The following is a 23,586-nucleotide window of genomic DNA, read 5'->3' as shown; positions in this document are numbered from 1 at the left end:
ATCTAGACAATGTGCTTGTTGAAAGGGTTATGCCACTTCTGTACTTTCAAAGGGTGCAACTATAATTCCAATTAAACTATGAGACTGAGTGTTTTGTTTGTTTTGGTAGTGTTCGTTCTCTCTTTGCTTTTTTCAGTTTGAAATGCAAATCATAAACCCCCTTCAGTAAATATATAAATTGTCGTTTATTAAAGGGTAATTCAAAAGGAAGATAAAACTTCATTTTTGATGAAAAAAATGCTTGGATAGGAACATCGTCAGGTTTATAGTCGTGTTTTACGAAAAAGAGGAAAAAGGGAGCCTCCTGTTAAATGCACTACATGGACAAAAATATCAGGACGCATGTCTTAATCCTAAGTGTTTCACTCCTATTGCTACAGGTGAATAAAATCAAGCACCTAGCCATGTAGTCTGCCATTTGTCACTCACAAGGTCACTCAGAAAAGTTCAGTGAATTTAAGCATGGCACTATATGTACTCCTCCTAGATATTATTGCAAATCACATCAACTGCATGAAGTTACAGAGCAGATACTGAGGCGAAGAGTACCTGCAGCACAGTTCATAGTGCAAAATAGCTAATAATGCTCTGCATTTCTTTATATCTTGCTGTCAAATTGAGAACAAGTGCAGCAAACAAACATATAAACTCAGGGACAGCAGAGTTTGGACAATTCTGATAAGTTTGAAAGTCATTAGTTGATGTGGACATCTTTATTCTTCAGCACGGTCTGTAAGCTTTCTTGGGATTTCTTTAAATAGTTTTTGAGGCTTCTTGAAGAACATTCAAAACTCTTCTTTGGATAAGCTTTTAATGTCCTTCTAGTTCTCGTGTAATTTGGTGCACTTTCGTGACGTATCATCACGAAAAACCAAACAAATTCAAAAACAGCTTTATGGGAGAAAACTAGCCTTACTATGAGATTTACAAATGCATTCTTTTAGCAGGCAAGCTGTACTAATTAAAGGAGAATTCAACTTGTAAAATAAGCAAGAGAAGTTTGCTGCATGTTTGCCTTTCTGTATGACTGCTGGACTGAATCAGAATAGGCAGAAAAGAAGAGAAACTGCGATTGTCTGTGCCCTAAATTTTTCATCAAAAATGTGCGTCTTGCTGAAGGTTGCAACATAATGCAGTCCCCTAAAGGTTTCTAAGGCACTAAATGTTTTTCAGTCCTCCCTACATCCCAGACTGTCTATCATTTTCTGTCCCCTCACGTATACCCTTAGGTCCTCTACAGGTTGCCTTCCAAATGTCCCCAAAGTTACCACTAAGAAAATGAGAGATGGTACTTTTAGAGTGTTTGTCCTCAGGCTATGAAATGCCCCCTTTCTGTTCATCAGAGAACTTACCTGAATGGACAGCATACTATTACAGCAACTAAAACAAATAACCCTACTTTTCCCCCACTATGGTGCGGTAATAATAAAGTAATAACAATGATGCCAGCCTCTGTAACAGATCTACGTTGTTGTTTTTTAAATACAAAATACTTCCATAGTTAGTAAGCAGAGCAACAAAACGTGTGCTGCGGATGTGGCCATAGGCTCTTGTTTGGTCAAATGTAAAGTACCTTAACGCAGAAACAACATGAGATGAGATCCTTTCCTTATCACTTTCTTCTCCTAATGTGGGAATACATCTAAAAATTTCATTAACTTGGGGGAGAACTTGTTCATCTAATATTGATGGCTATAATCCTCTAGTTAAGTGCCACCAAATTGTGTTACTTTCTGCAATCATGTATATTCCCCAGGCAAAATGAAAAATTCATGGTTGGTCTTAGGGAAGCAATTTCTTATTTTATATTTTGTGGGGGTTTTTTGTTTTTTTCTTTTGAAGGGGAGGGGCTCTGCTAGCTTGATGCAATTATGTTGAGTTATGTTAACTGCGAGAAAATGTATGCAGTGAAATTCTCACAGCTTATCTAACAAACAAGAGTTCAGAATGAACTACATTTTACTAACAAGATGTTTGTTCAATGAAGATTTCAGGTCCATAAAGTCTCAACCAGATTGTAGATTTTTCTCAGCACTGCAGTAAAAAGAGCAGTTATGTTATAACATGTACCAATGTCACAGGTTGCATATGTTATATGCATGCAACCAATGTCTATGCCTCTTATATTTGGTTCTGCAGCTTGTTTGAAGTGTAAAATTGTTTCTGTTATTATATTTACTATATTTTATACTAAAAAAGAGTGATTCCTTTACAAATTAATAGTATTTAGATGGAAAGATATGCTGTAACTTATTTTTTAGCCTACACTTTTGTATGTTATTAAAACAAACTCAGAGCAAAGATCATGGAAAAGAGAATAAAGTTTTACAAGTACATCGCCAGGGAAGTGTTACTACATAAAGAGAAGATTACTTGCACATCACCAGCCACACTAAGTGACTCAGCATTGGAAGAAGCAGCGAGAGGGAGACACTGTCCCACCTTGTTTGTCTGATCACTGGTCTTGTGTTTGGATAGACTGTGTGTGTATTGATTTCAGTTTATAGACCAGATTTATTATTTTATCAGGGCTTGGTGAAGGGTTATGTTACTGAAAGCTTCTGTGTCTGTAAAGTATCTTTCATATTACATTACAGGGCCGAGGCATACAACTGTTCCTCCTCCTTGGGACTACTGACCTATTCACCACTACAGAATCGGGACTTAGGGCCAAGGTGCCATGCAACACATAGGCCTGAAAAATAAATCTTGAAACCAAGCACCACCAGCGTCTGTTTAGTGATTTGGCATGCCAAACATGGGGGTACATTACACTGTGATCAATATAAAAGCCACCCTAAATGCCTATAAAGCACAGTGCATATCAGATGACAGAAATTAAATATGAACATTTTCTTTCTGTTCCTTACATCTTTAAGCAAAATGCTTTCTACAAATAACTATTAAAAGCAGCAACATTTGTCTCTGCTTTTCCAGTGTATCACAGTTTGATGGATTTCGTGGTTTGTCCTTCCACTCTACCTCCCTTTGGTGGGTACTTACCACTTATGACTGGGACTACCCGGCCTTGATGCTTGGAGATTCTCCAATACAACCGTCTTCTTGCACATTGTGTTGACTGTTCTCAAAGCTGACTGTCGATGAGTGTTCTCAGATCTTAGCACGCACTATGTGATAATCAATGCTGTTCCTTCATTTCTTTTGGCTCTGGTTTTGACTCATTAGTCTAGACGTAAAGTATTGCTACTGGACCAACATAGAGACAAACACAGCAACTAGTACTCTCATCCCCAGAGCCACATTATTAGCTTGCCTACAAACGCCATACATTATTTGCACACACTTTGAAGTTTCAATAATATATTACTGTGGATAGACTGATGAATTAATTCAACACCAGGCTGTAGCCAGCAAGTATCAATGACAAAAACATTTGTTTTAATCCTGCAAAATAATTCTTAAACTCCTACACCCTGTTTCTAATGCTGTTTGATCCTTAGCCACAGAAACCTTTACTTCACACAGAACTGAGTTAAATATTTAGGAGACTGTAGATGAGCACTGGGGGAGGGGGTGGGCAAGGTGAACTATCAAGAGATTGAAATACATATTGAAGTATTATGGACACTGTGTGCATCCAGCATCTGGCATTTATACATACAAAGCGAGTCAAAATCATTGACCTGTGCTGAACCTGACAGAGAACAGCAAGCAGGCAGGATGTTTCAGAGCACAGCTAACATGCACCTTTCCCATCCGTGCTGCCACTTTGCTCGGCAGTCTTCATAATATCTTTGGTCTCCAACTCCGGCTGGCTAGAGCAGCGGTCTCCAACCTTTTTTGCGCCACGGACCGGTTTATGCCCGACAATATTTTCATGGACCGGCCTTTAAGGTGTCGCGGATAAATAAAACAAAATAACAAAATAAAACTAGTACCGGTACCGAAAAAAAGATTTATTCACAACACACGTGAAAAGACCAGGAAAACAGAGTAAACGATAAAAACGATAACAAAATAACGCTGGAAACCGATAAAAACCCTGAAAACCAGACATTTCACACCTGAGCCTCAACTCTCGCGGCCCGGTACCAAACGACTCACGGACCGGTACCGGTCCGAGGCCCGGGGGTTGGGGACCGCTGGGCTATAGCAACTCTTAAATATAATGCATCACAGCACAGAACATGTTACGATTGTGTGTACCATATGAATAAACTGTTTCATAAAGTATATTCCTTGCAACCAATTTTTCGTTGGTTTTATTGAATTAGAGCAGAAGAACTGTCCACAGAGTCATCTGCGGCGGTGCTGTTATTTCATAGTGCTACAAAACCACGTAATACAGTCTGAGGACAATATACCTGGTGTCAGCACTGCACAAATGTAATTTCTGGCATAGTCAAGGAAGTGCAGGAACAAGAACCGTGCAGTACTCAAAGGGAGCACTTTGCACTTGTAATGGTATTCAAGTCTCAGCTTGATACTGAAACATGGCTTTAACAAAGACTAAAGATGTACCACACAGGTGAATGTAGAACTGAAAGTATCGTGCGTGTGTGTGAACATGAAAGGAGTGTGAGGTTGGAGAGTGGAGGTCTCCATCAGAGAGCTGACAGCACACCATGCTCCCTAGATACTTTGAAATGACTCCCCACGGAGAGCAAAACACTCTTGAAATTTCTAATTATCCCCAGAACAACACCAAGAATACCTACACACCAACATAGCATCACTGCAACCTGAAGGTATACAGAAACCAGTATTACTGCTAAAACACTGCTGGACACAGTGTTTTTTCTCAATTTAATTGCGTGGTATTGTGTAAAGCTGCGTTTATTGAGGAAGATTAAAGAATGGACCATTAGGTTTGACGCAATGTATCAACACATTCCTCAGGCTCCTGTAAAGATGAGCTTCATCTTTCAAGTTGAAGGAAATGCAATGGCAAGCACTTCCCTGGAAGAACTAATTCTATTTTCAAAGTCATTAAGTTGCCATTTTGTTCAAGCTTTTGTTGCTGCCACCTTTTAGAGGAGATGTAATTGCAGTATCAGTGTTCACCTTTGAGAACATGTTCACCAGAATTTGTGCCAGTATTTAATATCTGCAGACAACTAGTGAAACATTAGGACGGCTCTGCAGCTCTACTAAATTCTGCGGCAGAAAGGATTGCCTTTGTAGGTCACATAAGGTGATAAATCCTTTTATTCATAAGCATAAAGGAAAGTGTGTCACTATGAGAGTTTTCCACAGATTTGACATAAGTTCTTAGGATGTTTGTTTACAAGGTCAAACATGAAACAGGTTTTATTTATTTATTTTAATACTTTCCACTTAACTATACCACAATTTTATATATCGCATTATATCAAAAAGAATAACATGAACCGTAACCTATGAATAATGACTAAGAGCGAAGAACAATAATTATAGATTTATAGCCAGTTATTTTCTATATCTACCAGCTATTTTCGATACTGAAGCAAATAGTTTCCAAAGAAATCAATATAAAATTCAAATCAGATATGTCTGAATTATGTATGCATGCTTTGGGGCTGTAACAGATATGGCTATCTTGGAGGTTAACAGATGGTGTCATAAAATGAAATAGGCATCACTCTTAAAATGCACGCAGACACTGAGGACATTTATGTCTCCAAAATCATTTTCATTGCCTGTGAAGAAGAAGGGCAAACATCAACTTTGAAGTCAGCCGCAAGGGTACAAACTAGTTAACTTGCTCATTTCTCACTCCTTCTCACGTCCACTGAGAGGACAGTGTCATAACATCGGTGCCAAATTTAACAGTCAAATAAAACTCTGACTGTTCTAAGTGATTTATGCTCGTACTATTGTCAAAGTAAAAAGCAAAAATGCATTCTCTAATGAAATAAATTATTCTGAAACAACAGAAGGCCACAGTGCGTTTTACCTTCAGGTTTCTACTAAACACTTATGTCATTTGCAGTTTTATTCCTCCTTGATGAGCAAACTTTTCGGAGAACCTGAGGGTGACTGAGCGTGGTCGACTCTCACTGCCAAGAAAATGACCACACTGGAAAAATTTTACTAAAGGAAGATGATAAAACTAGATCATCACGGCAGAGAATTAAATTGCTATTTTTCTATTATTCCACAAAGTTGGATGGAAAGAAATAATGCTTAATCCGCAAAGTTCAGAGTCTGTCTCATGTCCCGAGCTAACTCATCTCCCTGAACTTAAGCAGGGACAGCTGTTTTTAATGCTACGTTTAAAAAAAAAAAAATCAAATTGACAAGAAGTCTGATTAAGCTTACAAAAGACTATCGAGGATAACAAAGTGGATACAGAGGATTAATTATGGATGATTCACTGCCATATTTCCACATCAAAAATGACAAGAGTTGAAACAGTTATTCATCTCTGTGAAGAATCTGTGTCTGACAGAGCTATCTCATTGATGTCTACTGTGTCTGAATTCTCACACAAGAATCATTCATCAGTGCAGTGCTGTGTTAACTCATAGCAGTCTTATCGAGGGCCACTATTCACACTTTGTACTTGTGCCAGACGAGATTTCAGGCCTACGCTGTCGAGGGGGGATACACAACCTGTGAGCTGTTTAGATGCTCACATTTGTTTCAATAGCCACAACAGCAGAAGGACAGATGGATATGCTTCTGGGTGCTGGCGTTAATTGGCCGTTGTACATGAAGCAAACAGAAAAGGCCGAGGGAGTAAGACTCAGGCATATAGAGTCCCAGTTAGTGCTGTTACATTTAAACTTTTATGCCAAGGGGGCGGCTTTTTTGACACCTTATAATTGACTTTGTGTGAGTTTTTGCCAGAAATGTAAAATGTAAACAAGCTCAAGTATACTGATATATTTTTGCAGGTGAAATTTGACAAAATGTTTCAAAATATCTAAATATATATGAAATAGTAGACATAGATTAAGCAGTAATGTTTAATGGTTTTTGACCATAAAGTATATGCAGAGCACCGAGATGTCCTTGGCAGAGATGTCAGTGTTTCCCAGTGTGTTGTTCATTGCTTAATCATGCTGGGCAGTAGGACAGACAGCCAACAGGATGAGCAACTTTATGTCAGCAGGCATTGCAACTCCCCAGCCCATAAAAAGCCCATTACTACCGTTCCATGCAACCACAAGCATTCACCAGGGAAAAGCTGGTGAAACTGATTCAGACTCAAAAACACCCAGTGTGGCAGAGCAGCAAGATCATCACAACAACCCACACCTTGAGTATACAGACACAGAGAGAAGCTCTAGTGTCAGCAAATGTCTCCCGCCTCCACAAAAAGAGCCTGCAAGAAAATGCTCTAGATAAAATGTTCGACTTGTACCGTGAAGATTTCACATAATGAAAAGTTAGGAGCCCGGTTCAATTTTGGTTAAATATGTCTTAGGGATCTGAGGGCCAGCAGATCTAATATGGAGGTAGCTGTAGGGATTCAGCAAAGTCACAGTGTAATGCCGAAGGCAAGACTGAGAGAAGTAAAAAGCCTGGACAGTGAAAATGTGCTTTTGTGCTGATAACCACTTAAACCCCCTCTCCTCTTTTCTATTTAAAAGTATATTAATAGAGCAGCAGTTAGGATTAGGTCATGAACATTGAAACTACCAGATGCAAAAAATCTAAACATATGAAAGAAGAGTATTTGCTGTACTGGCAAATTTAAAAAAAAGTGTCAGTCGACTGCTATATTAATAATGTAGAACTATCTCAATCATATCAATGTCTCCGCATGTGGTAAAACAGACAAAGAAGCAGTGACATGAGTGGGAAAAGTTGGGTTGAAACGCTGCAGGATTTCTTTCCTCTCTAAATGAGAAAATAACGGGGTGGTAATTTTCTGTAAGTTGGCATCTCTCTTCACATCAGTGGATTACGAAATTAATGAAAAGTGGCTAGTCAATCTGACATTTCTAAATTAAGAAGCAAGTATCCAAATGACAAAATTAAAAGGGGGAGAATGAAGTAGAGGATAAATAATTAGCTGGGGAAATTTTGACAGAAAGAGAAGTGGAAAACATGGCAGTTGAAGAAAAAGAGAGTGGAAACAGAGAAGGCACTGGATGCTCCAGGCAATGCCATCTGTGGGTGGATCTGCAAAGGCTGCATGCCACACACCTGTGTGGGACTGCCTGGGAGATAAGGCCCTCAGCACAATGGCCCTGTGGCCACCTGTGCTGCCAAACAGGTGCGCAGCCTAGCCAATTAAACTATTAGACAAACACAGGCCTCTGGGAGCAAATTAGCAGCCTCCCCAAACACCAGAGGAAAAACAAAAAGCAATAGTAAGCACTGACAGTGAAGAACAACTACACTTTGATGGGGAGACTTTATCTCGTTTTTGCATTTGTATTTATGTTAAAAGAAACAAAGTTTGGGTCAGTTTGTTGTCATTTAAAATGATCATTTATCTGTCATAAATGCAAAATGACGTTTGAAATCTACAGGAAGTGAGTAACGAGACAGACTGGGGGGCATTTGCCTCACAGAAAGTCTTTTTGTTTCTTTATTTTTCAGTTTCTTATACACCAATATTTGCTTTAAGTTCGTCAATGATTGGTGACATGCCATTGACAATGATGAATTAATTACTTTTAATTGCGGTATCAATCCCTACACTGAAACAGCTCATGTTCTTCTCATGTTCAAAACATTCAAAGATTAAACTATTAGCAGATGATTTACGTAATTATAAAAGGCTCAAATATGTTATTGAGGCTACGTTATCTCAAATGACAACCAAAAACACCATAAAAATTACCTAGTTGGTCACCAGTTGTTTTTATTTTGAGCCTTCTTAAAAAAAGGGCTAATATCAAACGTTCTCTTCATTTTCATTTTGGCTCCTTTATGGTTATCAGCACGCTTGCTTGCCCAGAGCTCAGGATCAGAGGAGGAGATGCTGCGCCATTGATGTTTGAGATCACAACACTGAGTACAACACTGAGTATGGGCTGGATAAGTGGGATCTGCCACAACCAATTTAGTGGTTGTGGGAGCTCTTAATTCATATTTATATTTGAGAGGTACAAAAAAGAAGCAAATCTAAACAACAACAAAAAAGCTTTTTCTATCACGCATGTCCTAAATACTGACATGCACTCCCTACTTTGGGCGTAAAAGATGCTAAAAAGATGCAAACATTGAAGACGTCGAGGCAGATGGATGCCTGTGGAACAAATGGTGACCATTTCAAAAACACAACAACACAGTTTGCTTTTAAATGCGAAAAGATAATCTGGATTGTTGACACTTTCCCAGAGTTTTTGTGAAGCAATACATTTTTGTAGTATTCCTTTCTGTTTGTACTGTTTAGTTGTACTGTGAAGTACAAGTACCATATATAAATAACAGTTAAATAATTTATTAAAATACACATATTTAAAAGCAGTCAAGTGCATCATTATTCTGAGGTGCAACTAAAAATCAAGCATGAAGGTTATTTCCATTATATGCTAACATACAATCAAACTATACCAAAGGTTACATTAACATAGTGCGAGTGAAATGCAGAGTTCCTGTGTGTTGTGATCCATAACAATTAAGTACATATTAATTAGAGGAAACCTTATTCATGCTTCAAGAGTAAAATAATAAGAGCTGTAAAGACAGGCAGGGGACAACACTTACACAGTCCTGCCCAGAATCACCATCCAAAGATGGGTCCCTGGGTAGGTCTAGTCATCCGTGGGAGGCAAGTTTTTCATAAAGCACAGGTCACTCATGAGCTGGTCAAAGGTTCAGCCGTTTTAAAAACACCCACAGGGCAAGCCTGGCCTCAGTTAGAACCCCTAGGCACCAGTTGGCCTTTCTAAGTGGAAAGGCTGACTCCCTACAGCTTGCTGCAGATTTCGGGCAGCGACTCCACAGAATGCAATCACTCTAGGGATAATTACTTAGCTATTAATTCATGTCGTTACATATTATATAAGGACTTGCATTTGTTTTAAGCTCAAACGGTTATATGTTAGTACATGACAGTGTGCATGTGTCACATAATCATTTTAGCCACCTGAATATTCTTGTGCTTAAAAATTCAAATGCATTTCATGTGAATTCCTTAATCTCACAAGTTTGATGTGGAAGAAGAGAATTGCTGTCAATGTGTCCATTTCTGTATATAACTGGCTGTATTGAGCAGCTGTTGTGCACAATTTGAGCAATAGCATGTAACTATATTGCCTTTGCTTTCAAACTGGTTAATGCAGGGATGGAGCAGTAATGCCAGTAGTAGCACACAGATTAGATAAAAGCTCCTCTGAGGCTATGCTGCCAGGTCTGTTCTCTGTATGCAGGGTCAACATAAAAATGCTTCCACTTATACAGTGACCATTTACTTGCACCACTCATTGATTCACATTAGGAAACAGCTCCTGAACAGTGGGATGATAAATAATTTAGGCAATCTGCTGTCACTAAGCCTAAGTGTGTATTGCACCAGTGAGACTAAATTATGATTGAAGATCTCGTTTACAGGAGAGATGGTAGAATTTAGTTACCTACTATAGAAATGGCTAGGGGGGAAAGCCTTGTAGCAAATGACCCAAAAGAAAAGCAAACAAGTGATACAGGTTCACACAGGATTAAAGAAAAAGTCCCCTTTTATGTTTGTTTTTGTTTATTATAGCCAGATGTGCTCATTAGCAAAAGCTTGCTTTTTGAGTTTCCATTAACGAAACAAACTGGACTACAAATGCAGACTGTGTGGGAAAATACAGGAAGTAAAATGGAAAGAACAGAAGAATAAGATCTTAAAAACCACACGATGAATGAACTACATGAGTTAAAATGATGCTTTTAAAGATCTATATGTTTTTTTTTTATATATAAGGACTAGAGGGAAAACTGTGGAGAAAGTGCATAATGTGTGGGGACAGTAATAGCTAAAATCATCAGAACAGCAATCCTTCACAGCAAAAATGTGTTTCCAATAATAAAAAATCTTTTAGAAATGTTTTTTGTGGGGGTGGGGTTCCTTATCATTCAGATTTTTGCCCGAGAACAAGACAGTTGGCAGAATGTGACAAAAGCTTCATTTACTAACCTGACAGGGTTACTAGTGAGAGACACTCGGAGGGATTCCAGGCAATTGAGCAGCTTTTCTTCTGTGATGCCAGAACGCAGTTCATGGACGTATTCTTGGGAAGAAAGGGTACACTCATGCTTACTGTTCCTCAGTCCACCCTGCAAACAAAGTATCAGTGGGACAGCTATTAGAGATCAGCAGACCATACTATAACTCAACTTTTGGAACAATATCTCCCTAAATACACAGAAGCGAATGAAAAACTGCAGGTGAATAAAACAAAAAGAAGAATTTGTTAGTGTTAATCAAAAATCCCTTTATCAGTGTGTTGTATGTAGTAGTATGAGTATGTGGGCCTTTTTTTTTACTTTTTACTTTTTCACATTAAAATCTCTTTTCATCTTTTTATTACATGATAATTATAATAATAACATTTGGCTAGGACATCTATGTTTTAGAAGAAGGAGAAGCTGCACCAGCCACTTTCCCTTTCCTAGTCAGCCAAGACTCTAATGATGGACTGTACTGACAGAGAGCCAAAAACAGGCTGCACATGCTCTCTGCAGCCACTCCTGCTTGAAGTAAATGGATTCTTGTGTTTAATCTCCACAGGGATCTGTTGCTACACTGATACTTACACAATGAGACTATTGGCATCTATTGGCAGCGATACACACATTTTCAGCACAACAGTGAAACACACTGACACTCGCTTTACATTCACTGTCTAAGCACACAGTGGAGTTAACATTGCACTATATATTGGACTACAGCGATCAATGAAAAACTGGACTATAAATGAAAAAGCTCCACATGCAAACTGAAGAATACAACACTAACCCTGCTTCTCCTTGTGGTGCGCGCTCCGCAAACTAATTTAATTTACCAATTTCAGTTCTGTTTTCATTGCTAACATGACCAAGGTACCATACAAATCACATGAAGAGACAATGCAGAATGTATGCCTACACCAGACTCGGAGGCAAAATCATATCCGCCGTGTTCATCCCTGGATTGCTGGTTTCCTACAATGTGAGCTGTGCTAATAGCCAGTTTGGGAAGTAATAAGCTAACTCATTTATCTAGAGAAAAGAGAAGCTTGCTGATCTCCTGCAATGCACAGTGAACATGAAAGAAGCACATTTTTTGTTGCAAAAACCAGATGCAGTCTAGGAACAGCAAGCTACCGCTGATTCTGAGCTTTCAGTGTAAACTGAGCTCACAGACTGATTGACCGAATAATGGCACAGAATCTCTCATATGTATTAGATTCCGGAAAATGCTAAATCACATTCTGTAAATTACTTGAGTGATTCCTGCCAAAAGCAATTTCATTTCATTACCAGAAGAAATGTAATCACACATCGTAGCTTATATACTGTATCGGCTGTAAGAATATTAATGATGGATCTACAAATTCCAGTTGAAAAAGAAAAGTTTTGGGGTTTTTTTTGTTCAAATGCATGAACCATTCTTCTTTTGTACTGTTAATCTCTTATTTTTCTTTAAAAAATAATCAACTCTCCTGTGTGACTCTGTCTTTGTGACTGAAAATATGACTTATCATTAGCTTAAGTATTAAAACTTCTACATACAGGAAACCTAATCGGTAATTATACTCTGGAATCTAAATATTGCAAACATTAACAACCATACGCCTCTTTCCTTAAAAATTCTAAAATGTTGACAGCCAGAGAAAAGCTACAATAGTAACTGTAAGAAGCAAATGATAAAACCACATATATAGAAATGCAAAATGTAATAGATTTTTATTCAATTTGGAGTAGAGAGACAGATACTCCAAACTCTCAACGAGGCGAAATGAGAAATACAAACCTTGAAATAGATTTCAAGGTTGAAGCCTGACAGTGATGTAAAACTGTTTCATAGAAATTACATAACAATTACACTTTCCTGGCAGTTAAGGTACTTCAAAGAACATATGTATTTTTAATCCTTGAGTGGTAGAGCTTATGTTTTTGAAATCAGTTCTCAAAGAAAAGTTCATATCATTTGTGTCTAACTCGATGAACCTTTAACCCAATAACTCAGTGTGCATCCGCGTGCGCGTGTTGTTAGACTTATAATTTAATGACTCTACTTTATTAAATTTGATATGCACAGAGTTCAAGTAATTAGCATTTTCAATCACAATGTAATAATCTTCATTGTTTCACTAAAAATATTCAGAAGCCACAGTGTATCCCTAAAAGAGTAGCTGATAAAAAGCACTCTGAATTAATATCGTGATATGAATCAGTTGATTCAGACATGGTAACAAATTATTATTTAGGGACAGCAGTTAGCTGTTTCTACTTTTACTCTTTTAAAAAGCTAAAAAATGAAAAATAACATGGCTTAAGAGAATGACAACAGATGGGGTCCTGACGTGTTCAAACAGGCACAGCAAGAACATACAAACTACAACAATTCACTTCAAATGCAGAACCTTCTGGCTGTGAGGCACCAGTCCAACCACTGTATCACCGAGCTGTGGTTGAGTGTCTGAGTACCTTTTTAATTCCAAATGTTACATTTAGGCTTTTATTTTAGATGAAATAACAATTGATCCATACCAGTTAAGATGTTTATGTCTTGATCTCGACTCTATCTGAAAAGGAACTGGACCGATGAGCTACTAGACATACTGCCTTTACTGGTACGCTTAAGTGTTCATTAATTGAAAATACTTACTTTTCTGTTGAGCCTCAAAGATGTATTTTTCTCTGTCAAGTAGATAAGAAAAAGACTGGATCTAGAGTATTCATTACCCAATACAGCCTGGACAAGGATCTTCCATAGTAAATGGACCTAAGTCATTAAAACTATTGATTAAGATGGTGCATTACCATTAAGTGTCAGATCCAATCATGCTAAGCATGCACAAGCAGCATATAAGCTATTTAAAAGCTACTTCCCCTAAAAAAGTAGAAGAAAAATAATTAGATTTAGATTATCAGAATGAGCATTGTTGAGAGTTGGTGTAATATGCTGCTTATCCCCTGAAAAAGCAGAATCACAGCAGTCAGATAACCAAACCTTTTGTTTCTGTACAGAAGGACAGAGTGTTGAAAACACACTGCTGTCTGCAGCGATTCAGTTTTGACAACAACAAAAGCTAAAGCAGCTCAGTTGGGTAGATAGTGGAGAGGTCATGTCAGAACTTTGCTCAGTAAAGTTTGGAAAATAATGCCTGGTGAGTGTTAAAATCACATTAGTGCACTTCACCTAAATCTGAAGACCAGATACCTGCAAATTGGCAAAAGCTTGATGTTGGTTGTTGTAGAGCTTGATGAAATGGAAAGGAATGGACTGGCATTTACAAACTGCTTTTCTAGTCTTACTGATCACTGAAAGCATAAAGCCACATTCACCTTTTCACACATTTATACAGCACCCTTGTTTACACCCTTAAGTTCTTTACCTTTCCTCCATAGGCAATTTGGAATAACAAGCAATACAACTGACCAAAAGTCTTTTTACAGCAGGAGTTAGATAGATTACCCAGAGGAGACCAGATTCAAATTCAGAGGCTTCCAGCTTCACCATATCATGGTTCAGTAACTGAACAGTTTTGATAAGAAACTCTTACAAACTTGAGAAAAAGTTTATTTGACGAATTCAGACTTTCACAGATGTGGCATCCTTAAATACCTCCACTTTTGAGCAAAGTAATCAAAGCCATAATAATATAAAAGTTTATCAAAACATTGCAGGAAAAACCACTGCATACTGTTAGAGGGAAAAATATATAAATGTAATGCTGCTTAAACTGGCGTTTTATTTTTGGATACAACTGATTAAGAGACACGATTTGCAGAGAAATACTTCCTCAGCATTGGGCAGTGAGAGGCAAGTGCATCACCCACTTTTTATTAATCTTCTTACCCCTCAATAGTTCCCAGCAAGCATACCGCTATATCCAGAAACACTAGAGCTCTGGTTTCACCACAGGCTCTGACCTCTGGAAACCAAAGACACTGACCATAAACTGTTTTTTCATGACCCTAGCCCAAATCAATAGAATCCTTTGGGATAATATCAACATTACACTCCCATACTGGCAGCAGAGAAACAATCTGAGGAGCAGGAGGGGGGATTACCTGCTGACCACTGGGTAATAGAGTTTTCCTCCCATCAGGTTCTCAAAAAATGGTCAACAGCACAAAACTGTCAAAAACAGTCCGTACAGAAAGGAAGCAATGGAGGGATGGGAGATGGTGTGTGATGCAGCAGTAAGACATGAAAAGTCAAAGAAGCAGCGGGTATGAGGGTGATAAGAAAAACTAGGGAAGAGATACAAAAAGAGAGTACGGGGAGAAAGGGCAGGGCAGAAAGATAGAACACCTCTACAGTAGAGGACAGACACAGCCTTTTGACCACAGCCTAGAGCCTCATCTCCTGCCGCTTATTGAATCCCCTATTTGTCGATAACAGTATTTCCTGCCAAAGAAAATAGTGCTGGGAGCAATTACTTCACCGAGCCTGTCAATTTCATTTTGGGGGGTTAGGGGAGCATTGAGGCTCATTCCCTCCTCCTCTATCACCTCTGTCTACCTTTCTGTATGCCACGGGGAGTGACTGAGTGCAGTGCCTTCTATCGAGGGCAGGGCAGGGAGACAATGCCAAGGCGCCTGCACCCCCACATGTCATCTTCACCTGTAATGAGCTTATAACAAGCTGGCAGCTTCTTCAGTGCCCAGTGCTCAACACACTCAGGCAGACTGATAGATACATTATTCAGCTTCTTTGTCAGCTTACTGGAAAACCACATAAGCAGTAACATGTCTCGCCTGGAAGTTAGTGCTAGGAGATAGCTTCCAGGCCAGACATGCCTCTGTCATTCAGTCTGCTGCGCGACCTCTCTATCTTTCTCACACATATGCACATATGCACAACAGGGTTTTGTGTATGGCTCAGAATGGGCCTTTGGGGGTGACGGCATGCGGCAGTAAGCTTGATCATTCTGTACAAAGGCAATGCCTTTGTTACCTTATTTGACAAAAATGATGTCTTTTTCTGGCGTTTCTGATGATTTGATGAACTAAAATATGTCTTATGAAATTTCATAAAACATACCATCTACCAAAACAACTTGGGAGAAGTACACATGCTCTTACCTAACTGGAACAGCTGTTATTTAGATAAAAGGACGATGATGGTACAATCACACAAAAACCTTAAAATAATCATGTTTGGAGACTTCTTCAAATACTACTTCTTTTACTGTTTAGAAAGAAATCGACATACGTACAACATAAGTCTATCGTATACTCTTCATTATTTCCTTTTAACAGCATTATCATCATTTTGGGAACTGATCTTTGGCCCTCATAACCAGGGGTTAGAGCATTCTGACACCTTTGATTAAGGAAGGATTAAATCTGATAGCCACTTTAATACATAATAATATCAAAGCAAGTTCATTTTTCATGTGCTACAGCCTGGAGATTTTGCCAGCTGGTGCCACAGAGATACTCAACAAATCAGAAAGTAATGTCACCCCGTGGACGCACCTGCACACGTTAAACACATGCCTGCCATGCGTTCATGCGTGCAGATATCAATAAAGTTGCGGTCATGGTACTTTAGCATCTATCTAGTGCCACAGAAGGGAAGAACATAAATGGAGCTGCTTTTTTTTTTTTTTTTTGAAGTGACAGGTAATTTCAAATGTAGATTACTTTTCTACAGGCTGGCACACAATCTGTCTGCCAGCTACTGTTACAGTTGGTGCGTTTGAAGACAAACGCTTAATGTGTGATAACCTCCTTGTCAGAAACAAAGAAAGATTCAAAAGATGCAAGAAGGAAGGACCGGAGAAGAAGATGATTAGTTTGAAATGTGAGGACTTTTCAAAAAGCAAAACTGGATGAAATAAGAATTTAAAGCCTGGATGCAATGTCCAAAATGATAATAGATTTTTAACGATCACTACAAGATAAGTTCACCAAGTCGCCTATGGAGTTCCTATTGTCAAATATCTTTGACAAAAACAGATTATCATTCAATTTGTTGCCAAAGATTGTGGGAGTATTTTTTCAATGCAATCTTTATCCCTTACTATTAACCACTCATCGCCCATTCCCATCCAACCACACTCACCCTACTGACACATCATGATGCGGCCATGACCACAAAATAACACAAGACGATGAAACCCACAACAAACCAAGGAGTTACAAAGAATAAAGTAAAGAAAGAATAAATACATATAAATATATCTCTAATTCCATTTAGCCATTTTGGAAAGTTGAGGGTTTCGCATGATGAACTCTAGCTGAGGATGATTCAAGCTACAAAAGATCCAACAAGATGCATAACAAGTGTTTCACTGACAGGTCATGTGGTGGAAGCCACCTCTGAACCACCAGTGTTTTGGCAGCGGTTATGCCTGCCAATCATAATTTTTCGCTATTATTGAAAACCTGGAGTCATCTAATAGAAGATGTAACAGTAAAATTAGTATTTGTCAGCTTTGGGGGACTAGTAAAAGCGCTATACAAATACAGGCCATTTACAATATGGGTGCGTGAGATTATTTTAAAGAAATGCAGAATAACTAGATAGACTGAATACCTGTGTTACACATTAAGGCTATTCTGAAGTGGACCAGGGCAGGCTGGTCCACTTCAGGTCCACATTTTTGGGGTGTAATAAATCAAAACATAATAAAGCATATGGTCCCCACTCTAACCTCCAAAAATCAAGACATCAATCACAAAAAACAAAGAAAGAAAGAGAGGGAAAAAACAATTAGTGCTTCTTTATGTCTAATAAATGAAAATTACTAGCACATCCTACTGCTTTATGTAAAAATAATACAATAATAAAGATAGAATCTGAGCAATTAGTGCATATGAAGCAGCACGACAGCTATGTTATAACTTAATTTCCTGTTCATTAGGAGTTGATAAATTAGTTGTATTAGTTATAGAGAAAAGATACCACAAGAATGGATACACAGTCTACCGACAGGTAGAAAAAGTGTCTCATGTCTCACCTTTTTTTCTTATAATATAAACATGACCTATGAATAATGCTGATGACTCAACCACCAAAGAAAATAAGTTCTGCACAAAACAATCGCAAAGTGACCAGTGTGGAAGATTCACTTAATAAATGAGAAATTCAACATTTAACACAATCTAAAGTTTGGCATGTGAGTGTGACAGCAGTCACAGTAAAGGTCAACAGGAACATGGATCAGTTGAGATGCTGGTTGGCTGGACAATGACTTTTCCCTAGCCCTACTTAAAGGACAGAGTTCTGGTGCCGACAGATAAGACATTTCATCTAGCCACCAGGGCGCAGGGCTCCCAGCACAGTGGGGGATTTCCCCCCAGACCATGTGGCCAAGTATTTCATCTCTTCCTCTCATCGTCCATCTACAATTCTGCCTTTTTTTTCCTCTTCCCATATTTATTCTTTTCCCTTGCTATCTTACTCCATCCAAAGTCAGGTGTTTTTTGAAACGTGGGTAAAAGCTACAAAGAAATATGTGTTTATCTGTACACACCAGGGGCTTTTCTCCTCTTTTATTTATTTTCACTCTCCATCTTCTGCCTGTTGTGGTCAGAAAACAAAATCAGACAGCTTTATTCTCCTACGTCTGGGCAACTACAACCTGGTGATAACACGGACACAATTAGGCCTACAACATTCTTTCAATAATCAAGTCAATAGCTTGTCTTTGTGTCTAATATCTTTGTGTCCAGACAAGACAAGTTCACTACAAAACAGTAGCAGACTGAGAAGAAACAGAAAACACAAGAAGAAAAAAGCAACAATGCAGTATTGGGTTGGTTAAAAAAAGCATTGCAGAGTTTATTTATTAAACTCTGGTCTGTGGCCAAGGCATCGAGGTGTTTCTGCATTTCTGTGCTGATCACCACAGTCTCGAGTAGAGCAGGGCGATATGACCAGAAATATTTATCACGATATACATTTGAAAATGTGCGATAACGATGTAACTGACGATATAATTGACACGAGACAAAATACTTTACAACTCCACAACTTTATTAGTTAAAAAAAAAATCAATGTATTTTCACTTAAACAAGCAGCTGTTTTTGCATTAAAGTTATATAAACATGTAACAGTGCAAATGCAAATTCTTTGCTGACAGTTTAACCAAACAGCATTTCCAGTGGAAACTGGCCGACATATCCTCAGGATAACCATGTATAATATCCACAAAACTTAAAAAGAGCTTATACACACACAATACGGTAACATTATGTTGAAGCACAGTACGTATCACTCCGCGAGGCTCCGCCTACGATAGCCGTAACGCTCCGACAATCCATCAAGCGGTGCAGCTTCGTAGCTTAGCAAAGTCGCACTGGAACATTTGACAGATTTTCCAGCACCGTGTACATAAAATCGTCTCGAGGTCAGTAAACACAACCAGAGTTCATACATAAGGCACACGGGATTATAAGGGGCTCTGTCGACTTTCAGAAAAATCAAAGGATTGATTTTAAGTGTGACGTATTTTCCAAACAACACGGTAATAACGACGGCCCGCTAGCATGCGCTACCAAAAATAGTGCTTTGTTGTGTATCTGCGGGACGAAAGCTAAACCAGTTCCACACCACTGAAGCTGCAGCATTTTTACAAACCAGTTCTGGTTCATCTGTTTCATTCAACGATCCGCTTTCGCCCTTCTCATTCTGCATCGCCGCCATGCTTTTTCCGCCATGTGCGTATGTAAACAAAAGCACTGCGCATGCGTGTTTTACCCATATTCTATCGTGATATTTCATTTTCCTATAGTTGCCCAACATTACACCGGTATTACCGTGAACGGTATCATATGGCCCAGCCCTAGTCTAGAGGATGAGCCCACAAAGGCAGAAGCAACAATAACTCCACCCCCTCTTTTTTCCTTTAACACAAAGATGCCCACAATAGTTTGGCAAAGTAATTCAATTACTTATGGTTTGCTGCTTCTATATTTTTATGAGGTAGGGCTTGCTTTCTATGAATACACTGACAGGTCAGATATAAAAAATGTATATACATTAAACCATTCAACCATAGGGCTGAATACACATTTATATTAGAGTTTTTCCATTATTATTAAAGAAAGGACTTTTTTTTATATACGAGCCTTTATTTTCCAAACAAGATGCTCTGATGCTTACAGAAAAACCCTGACGTATCTTTAGATATCAGCACACCATATAGGAATAGGCACACGTGAATGAAAGGTTTCTACCAGGAACTATATCACAAATAATAAAATCATTTATCGAAAGCTCTATGTGCGGGGTTTTTGTGGTTTCTGGCGGGGTTTTGTTGCAGGGCAGTTTCTTTGAAGGTGCTGCTGCAACAACAATTATGAAGTTTCCATCCTGTAGCACTTATGTTGCAACCTTTCACCACATAAACTTTGCCAAAGTTAAACTAGAAGTCTTTGGTGTAGGCTAACCTATTTTTGAGACTTCCACCTTGACCTTTGCTATAGTAACAAGGGTGACTGCGTTCACCTTTTTTAAGTGGCTCACCTCCTTCCTTTGTCTTTCACACTTTTACCCTTAGCTTGACCCACACCAGACAGCTCAGGTTTTGGAGAAACCACACACAAGCACCGAGTATGTAGATCCTGCTGGCTGTGCTCCTGATACAAACAAGGTGAGGGCGAAAAATAAGCGACGTCAGCAAACTCTGGGCTTTCACCTGAAGCTCAAATTTGACCTGCAATATGACAACTTTCATCTACGGTAACTGAAGCGAAATGTTGCCCAAAAATATTCTGTTGAGGAACGCTGGAGTCCTAATCATCACTTGACACCAGGGGGCAAAGCAGTGATCATCAGTTAAACTCAAACCAAAGTGTACTACTGGCTAAATGAAAAGGAAAATCCAGAAACTACTCATTAAAAGTCTATGCAAATAATAGCAAGCGAGTGAACCACTGTAACCTTTTGAACTGTGGAAACTTGAAGATGAAATTTAAATGTCTGCATGTGAATAAGAAAAAGAAATCAATGAAACACGATCAGGGGGAAAACTCAAGCACAGAGCAATCTTCATATTTAAAGCGAATAAATTACACACTTAAGAGCTCAATTAAAAAATTGATCAATAAAGGAAAAAATGCGCACATGCCCGATCATGTAATTTTGTATTTTTTTTGTATTTTTGCAAGAACCATTTACTTACACTTTATACCTTAAACTACTGTCAAAAGAAGATGCCTTGCACACTCCTGTACATACATGTGATGCAACTCTTATACCATACACCATGCTTTGGTCAGATATCATCATATGGATGATATGATGATGATTTAATAGTTTTTAGTTTAATTTCTTTTAAAGTTTAATTACTTTGATTTAAGCTCACACCAGTGTGGTCCTTACTGTCTGTGCAGTCTCCAAATAAATTGTGTTCTTTGTTAACCGTTTGAATTGGTAATTGTGAAGGCTGTAACATAACTTCCCCCACTGGGGAATTAGTGGGAAGTTTATGGCTACAGAAACGGGTATGGTTTTGGAGCGCCTACATGATCCTCTGTTTTAGGTCCTGGAACCTTAATGTCTGTAACTCCTTCGATCAGAACTTTGGCCTTAGCCTATTGATTTTCTGTAGCTGTACTGTAACAACTTTAACATCCCAATGCACATATATACACAGCCATATGCACAGTGGGCGTTCGTTTCAAAAATGTACCCAAATTTTACTCAGTTAACTTCAGCTCTCTCTCCTTTTTTTTTTTTTTTTTTTTTTTTATAAACACAGCACTGCTTTTTGAATTTTTTTTATTTATTTATTTTTATAATTAACTAAAGGCCACTGACGCCACAGTTAATTAATGCCTGACAAGTAGGACCGCTGGAAAGCTTGTAACACAAATTTTGAGCTTTTTTTTTTTTTTTTTGCATGTCTGTGTGTTCTTGTGTGTATGCGCACTTACATTAATATGGTTCTGCTCACACAATAGTGTGTGCATGCTTGAGAGCCCGTGTTTGCACACGTACGTTTGTTGGGTTATGTTTGTGTGTGGTGCAGAATATTCCCCTAAGCAGTTCTCCCTGTGCTTTGCAGGGCTCACGCCTGCACTGAATTTCAATGACACTTCTATGAAGATAGGAGCAGATGTCAGCCAGCTCACTGAAAGTCAGGTAGAAGAGAGTGAGAAAAGTAGAGGGAGTAAAATTGAATACATACTAGCCAGAGAGGGCAGTCTTAAGTTGCGCATCTACTTGTAGCAGTGTAGTACACGAAAGACGTGATTTCTTTTTACATGAAAAACAAGCAAAATGTGAGAATAAACTCAGATATCAACATTTTATTTTGTCTTTTCTACATTATCTGGATGATACCTGTTTAAGTCTTCCCATTATTTATCATAATAAGGGAATTGTTTGATGGCTAAAAGAGCATTTGGCTTTGCAGGTTTCTTCCTTTTGGACAATGGCCTCATAGTACCACAAGTGCCACATCTACCAGTCCAAAATATAATTAGATACAAAATATCTGTATTTCATAAAATCTAAAAATTCTAAATCTGTTTGTGAGTAATGTAAAAACTATTGGACAAATCTGGAAAAACTGTGACTGGACCTAAACTTGCTAATAAACATTACAGCTAGAAGCTTCTGCACAGCTTTACTTGAATTAGCAAGAAATGATGTGCTTGATCCATTTACATTCTCATTGCAATGCATTATATGTGCTTGTGAGCTTTTTTCCCTAATCCACCTAAGTTGTCCAGCTACTGAGCGAATGTTAACAAAAGGTGATGAAATGGATAAAAGACAACTGATGGACTGGGTTTTGTGAGTTGAAATTCCATCAATAAGATCATTACAGAGACTTATGGATTTTTTTCTCCATTAGCTCAAACTAAAAATAAGCCCTTGCAGTGACTCACCCACACTGCTTTCAAGATAATGTACTACACTCCAACCACTCACCAATCAATTCAAGGTCAGCAGGTGGCTCAATATTGTCCCAAAAGTTTCCCGAAAGCACGAAGACGCGGGGTATTTTGCATGTAGATGAGGTGACAAAGTGGACAAATTTCCACAGTTACATAAAGTGTCAAATAATGACAGGAAGAAAAAACCTTGAAAGATGCAATAAGCCTTCTTGTCATTTGTTTCCCACTCATGTGCTCCCACTGTTGTGGCGGATGGGGTTAACAACTGAGCAGTTAAGCAGCTAAAGTCACACAGGATCTAATTTAGGTTTTCACTGTTGTCTCTGCTGCATTGATTGCAATGTGAAGGCCTAATGAACTCTGTACTTTGTGCTCTTGTATCTAGCTCTGGGACCTCGGGTGTGAAGCCAAGAGCTGCAACTACTGACTAAAAGTTTGGAAAAGGACTACAAAAAAAAGCCTGAAGGAAGAGAAACAACGCTGACACTATTAATAAATGAGAAGGAGCACTGATGCTGGTTTCCAATGTGTGACCTGTTTAACACACCTCTGTCCTTTTTCGATGATCCTCTCCATAAGGGACTAATCTCGATAAATCATGCATAGGACAAGCACAATATGGGGGCAAAAGGTCCACGTTAGTGTGATATTCATCTTTTCTCCAATGCTTTCCGAAGAGATTCAGC

The 23,586-nt window shown here is 38.6% G+C and overlaps 1 protein-coding gene across 8 annotated transcripts in view; it reads right to left on the bottom strand.

Annotated features, from left to right (window-relative positions):
• Positions 1–23,586, bottom strand: part of diaph2 (diaphanous-related formin 2) — a 353,656-nt gene that overhangs the window by 245,682 nt on the left and 84,388 nt on the right. For all 8 annotated transcript variants that reach the window (XM_014333843.2, XM_014333845.2, XM_014333847.2 and 5 more), the window contains one exon: positions 11,024–11,163. In XM_014333843.2, the coding sequence (XP_014189329.1) occupies positions 11,024–11,163 (140 nt within the window). The remainder of the gene's footprint in view (positions 1–11,023; positions 11,164–23,586) is intronic.

Source organism: Haplochromis burtoni, unplaced genomic scaffold, assembly GCF_018398535.1.
Source record: "Haplochromis burtoni strain Fernald_Lab_line unplaced genomic scaffold, NCSU_Asbu1 Contig_4, whole genome shotgun sequence".
Lineage (NCBI taxonomy): Eukaryota > Metazoa > Chordata > Actinopteri > Cichliformes > Cichlidae > Haplochromis > Haplochromis burtoni.
This window is presented reverse-complemented; position numbering and strand designations above follow the sequence as displayed.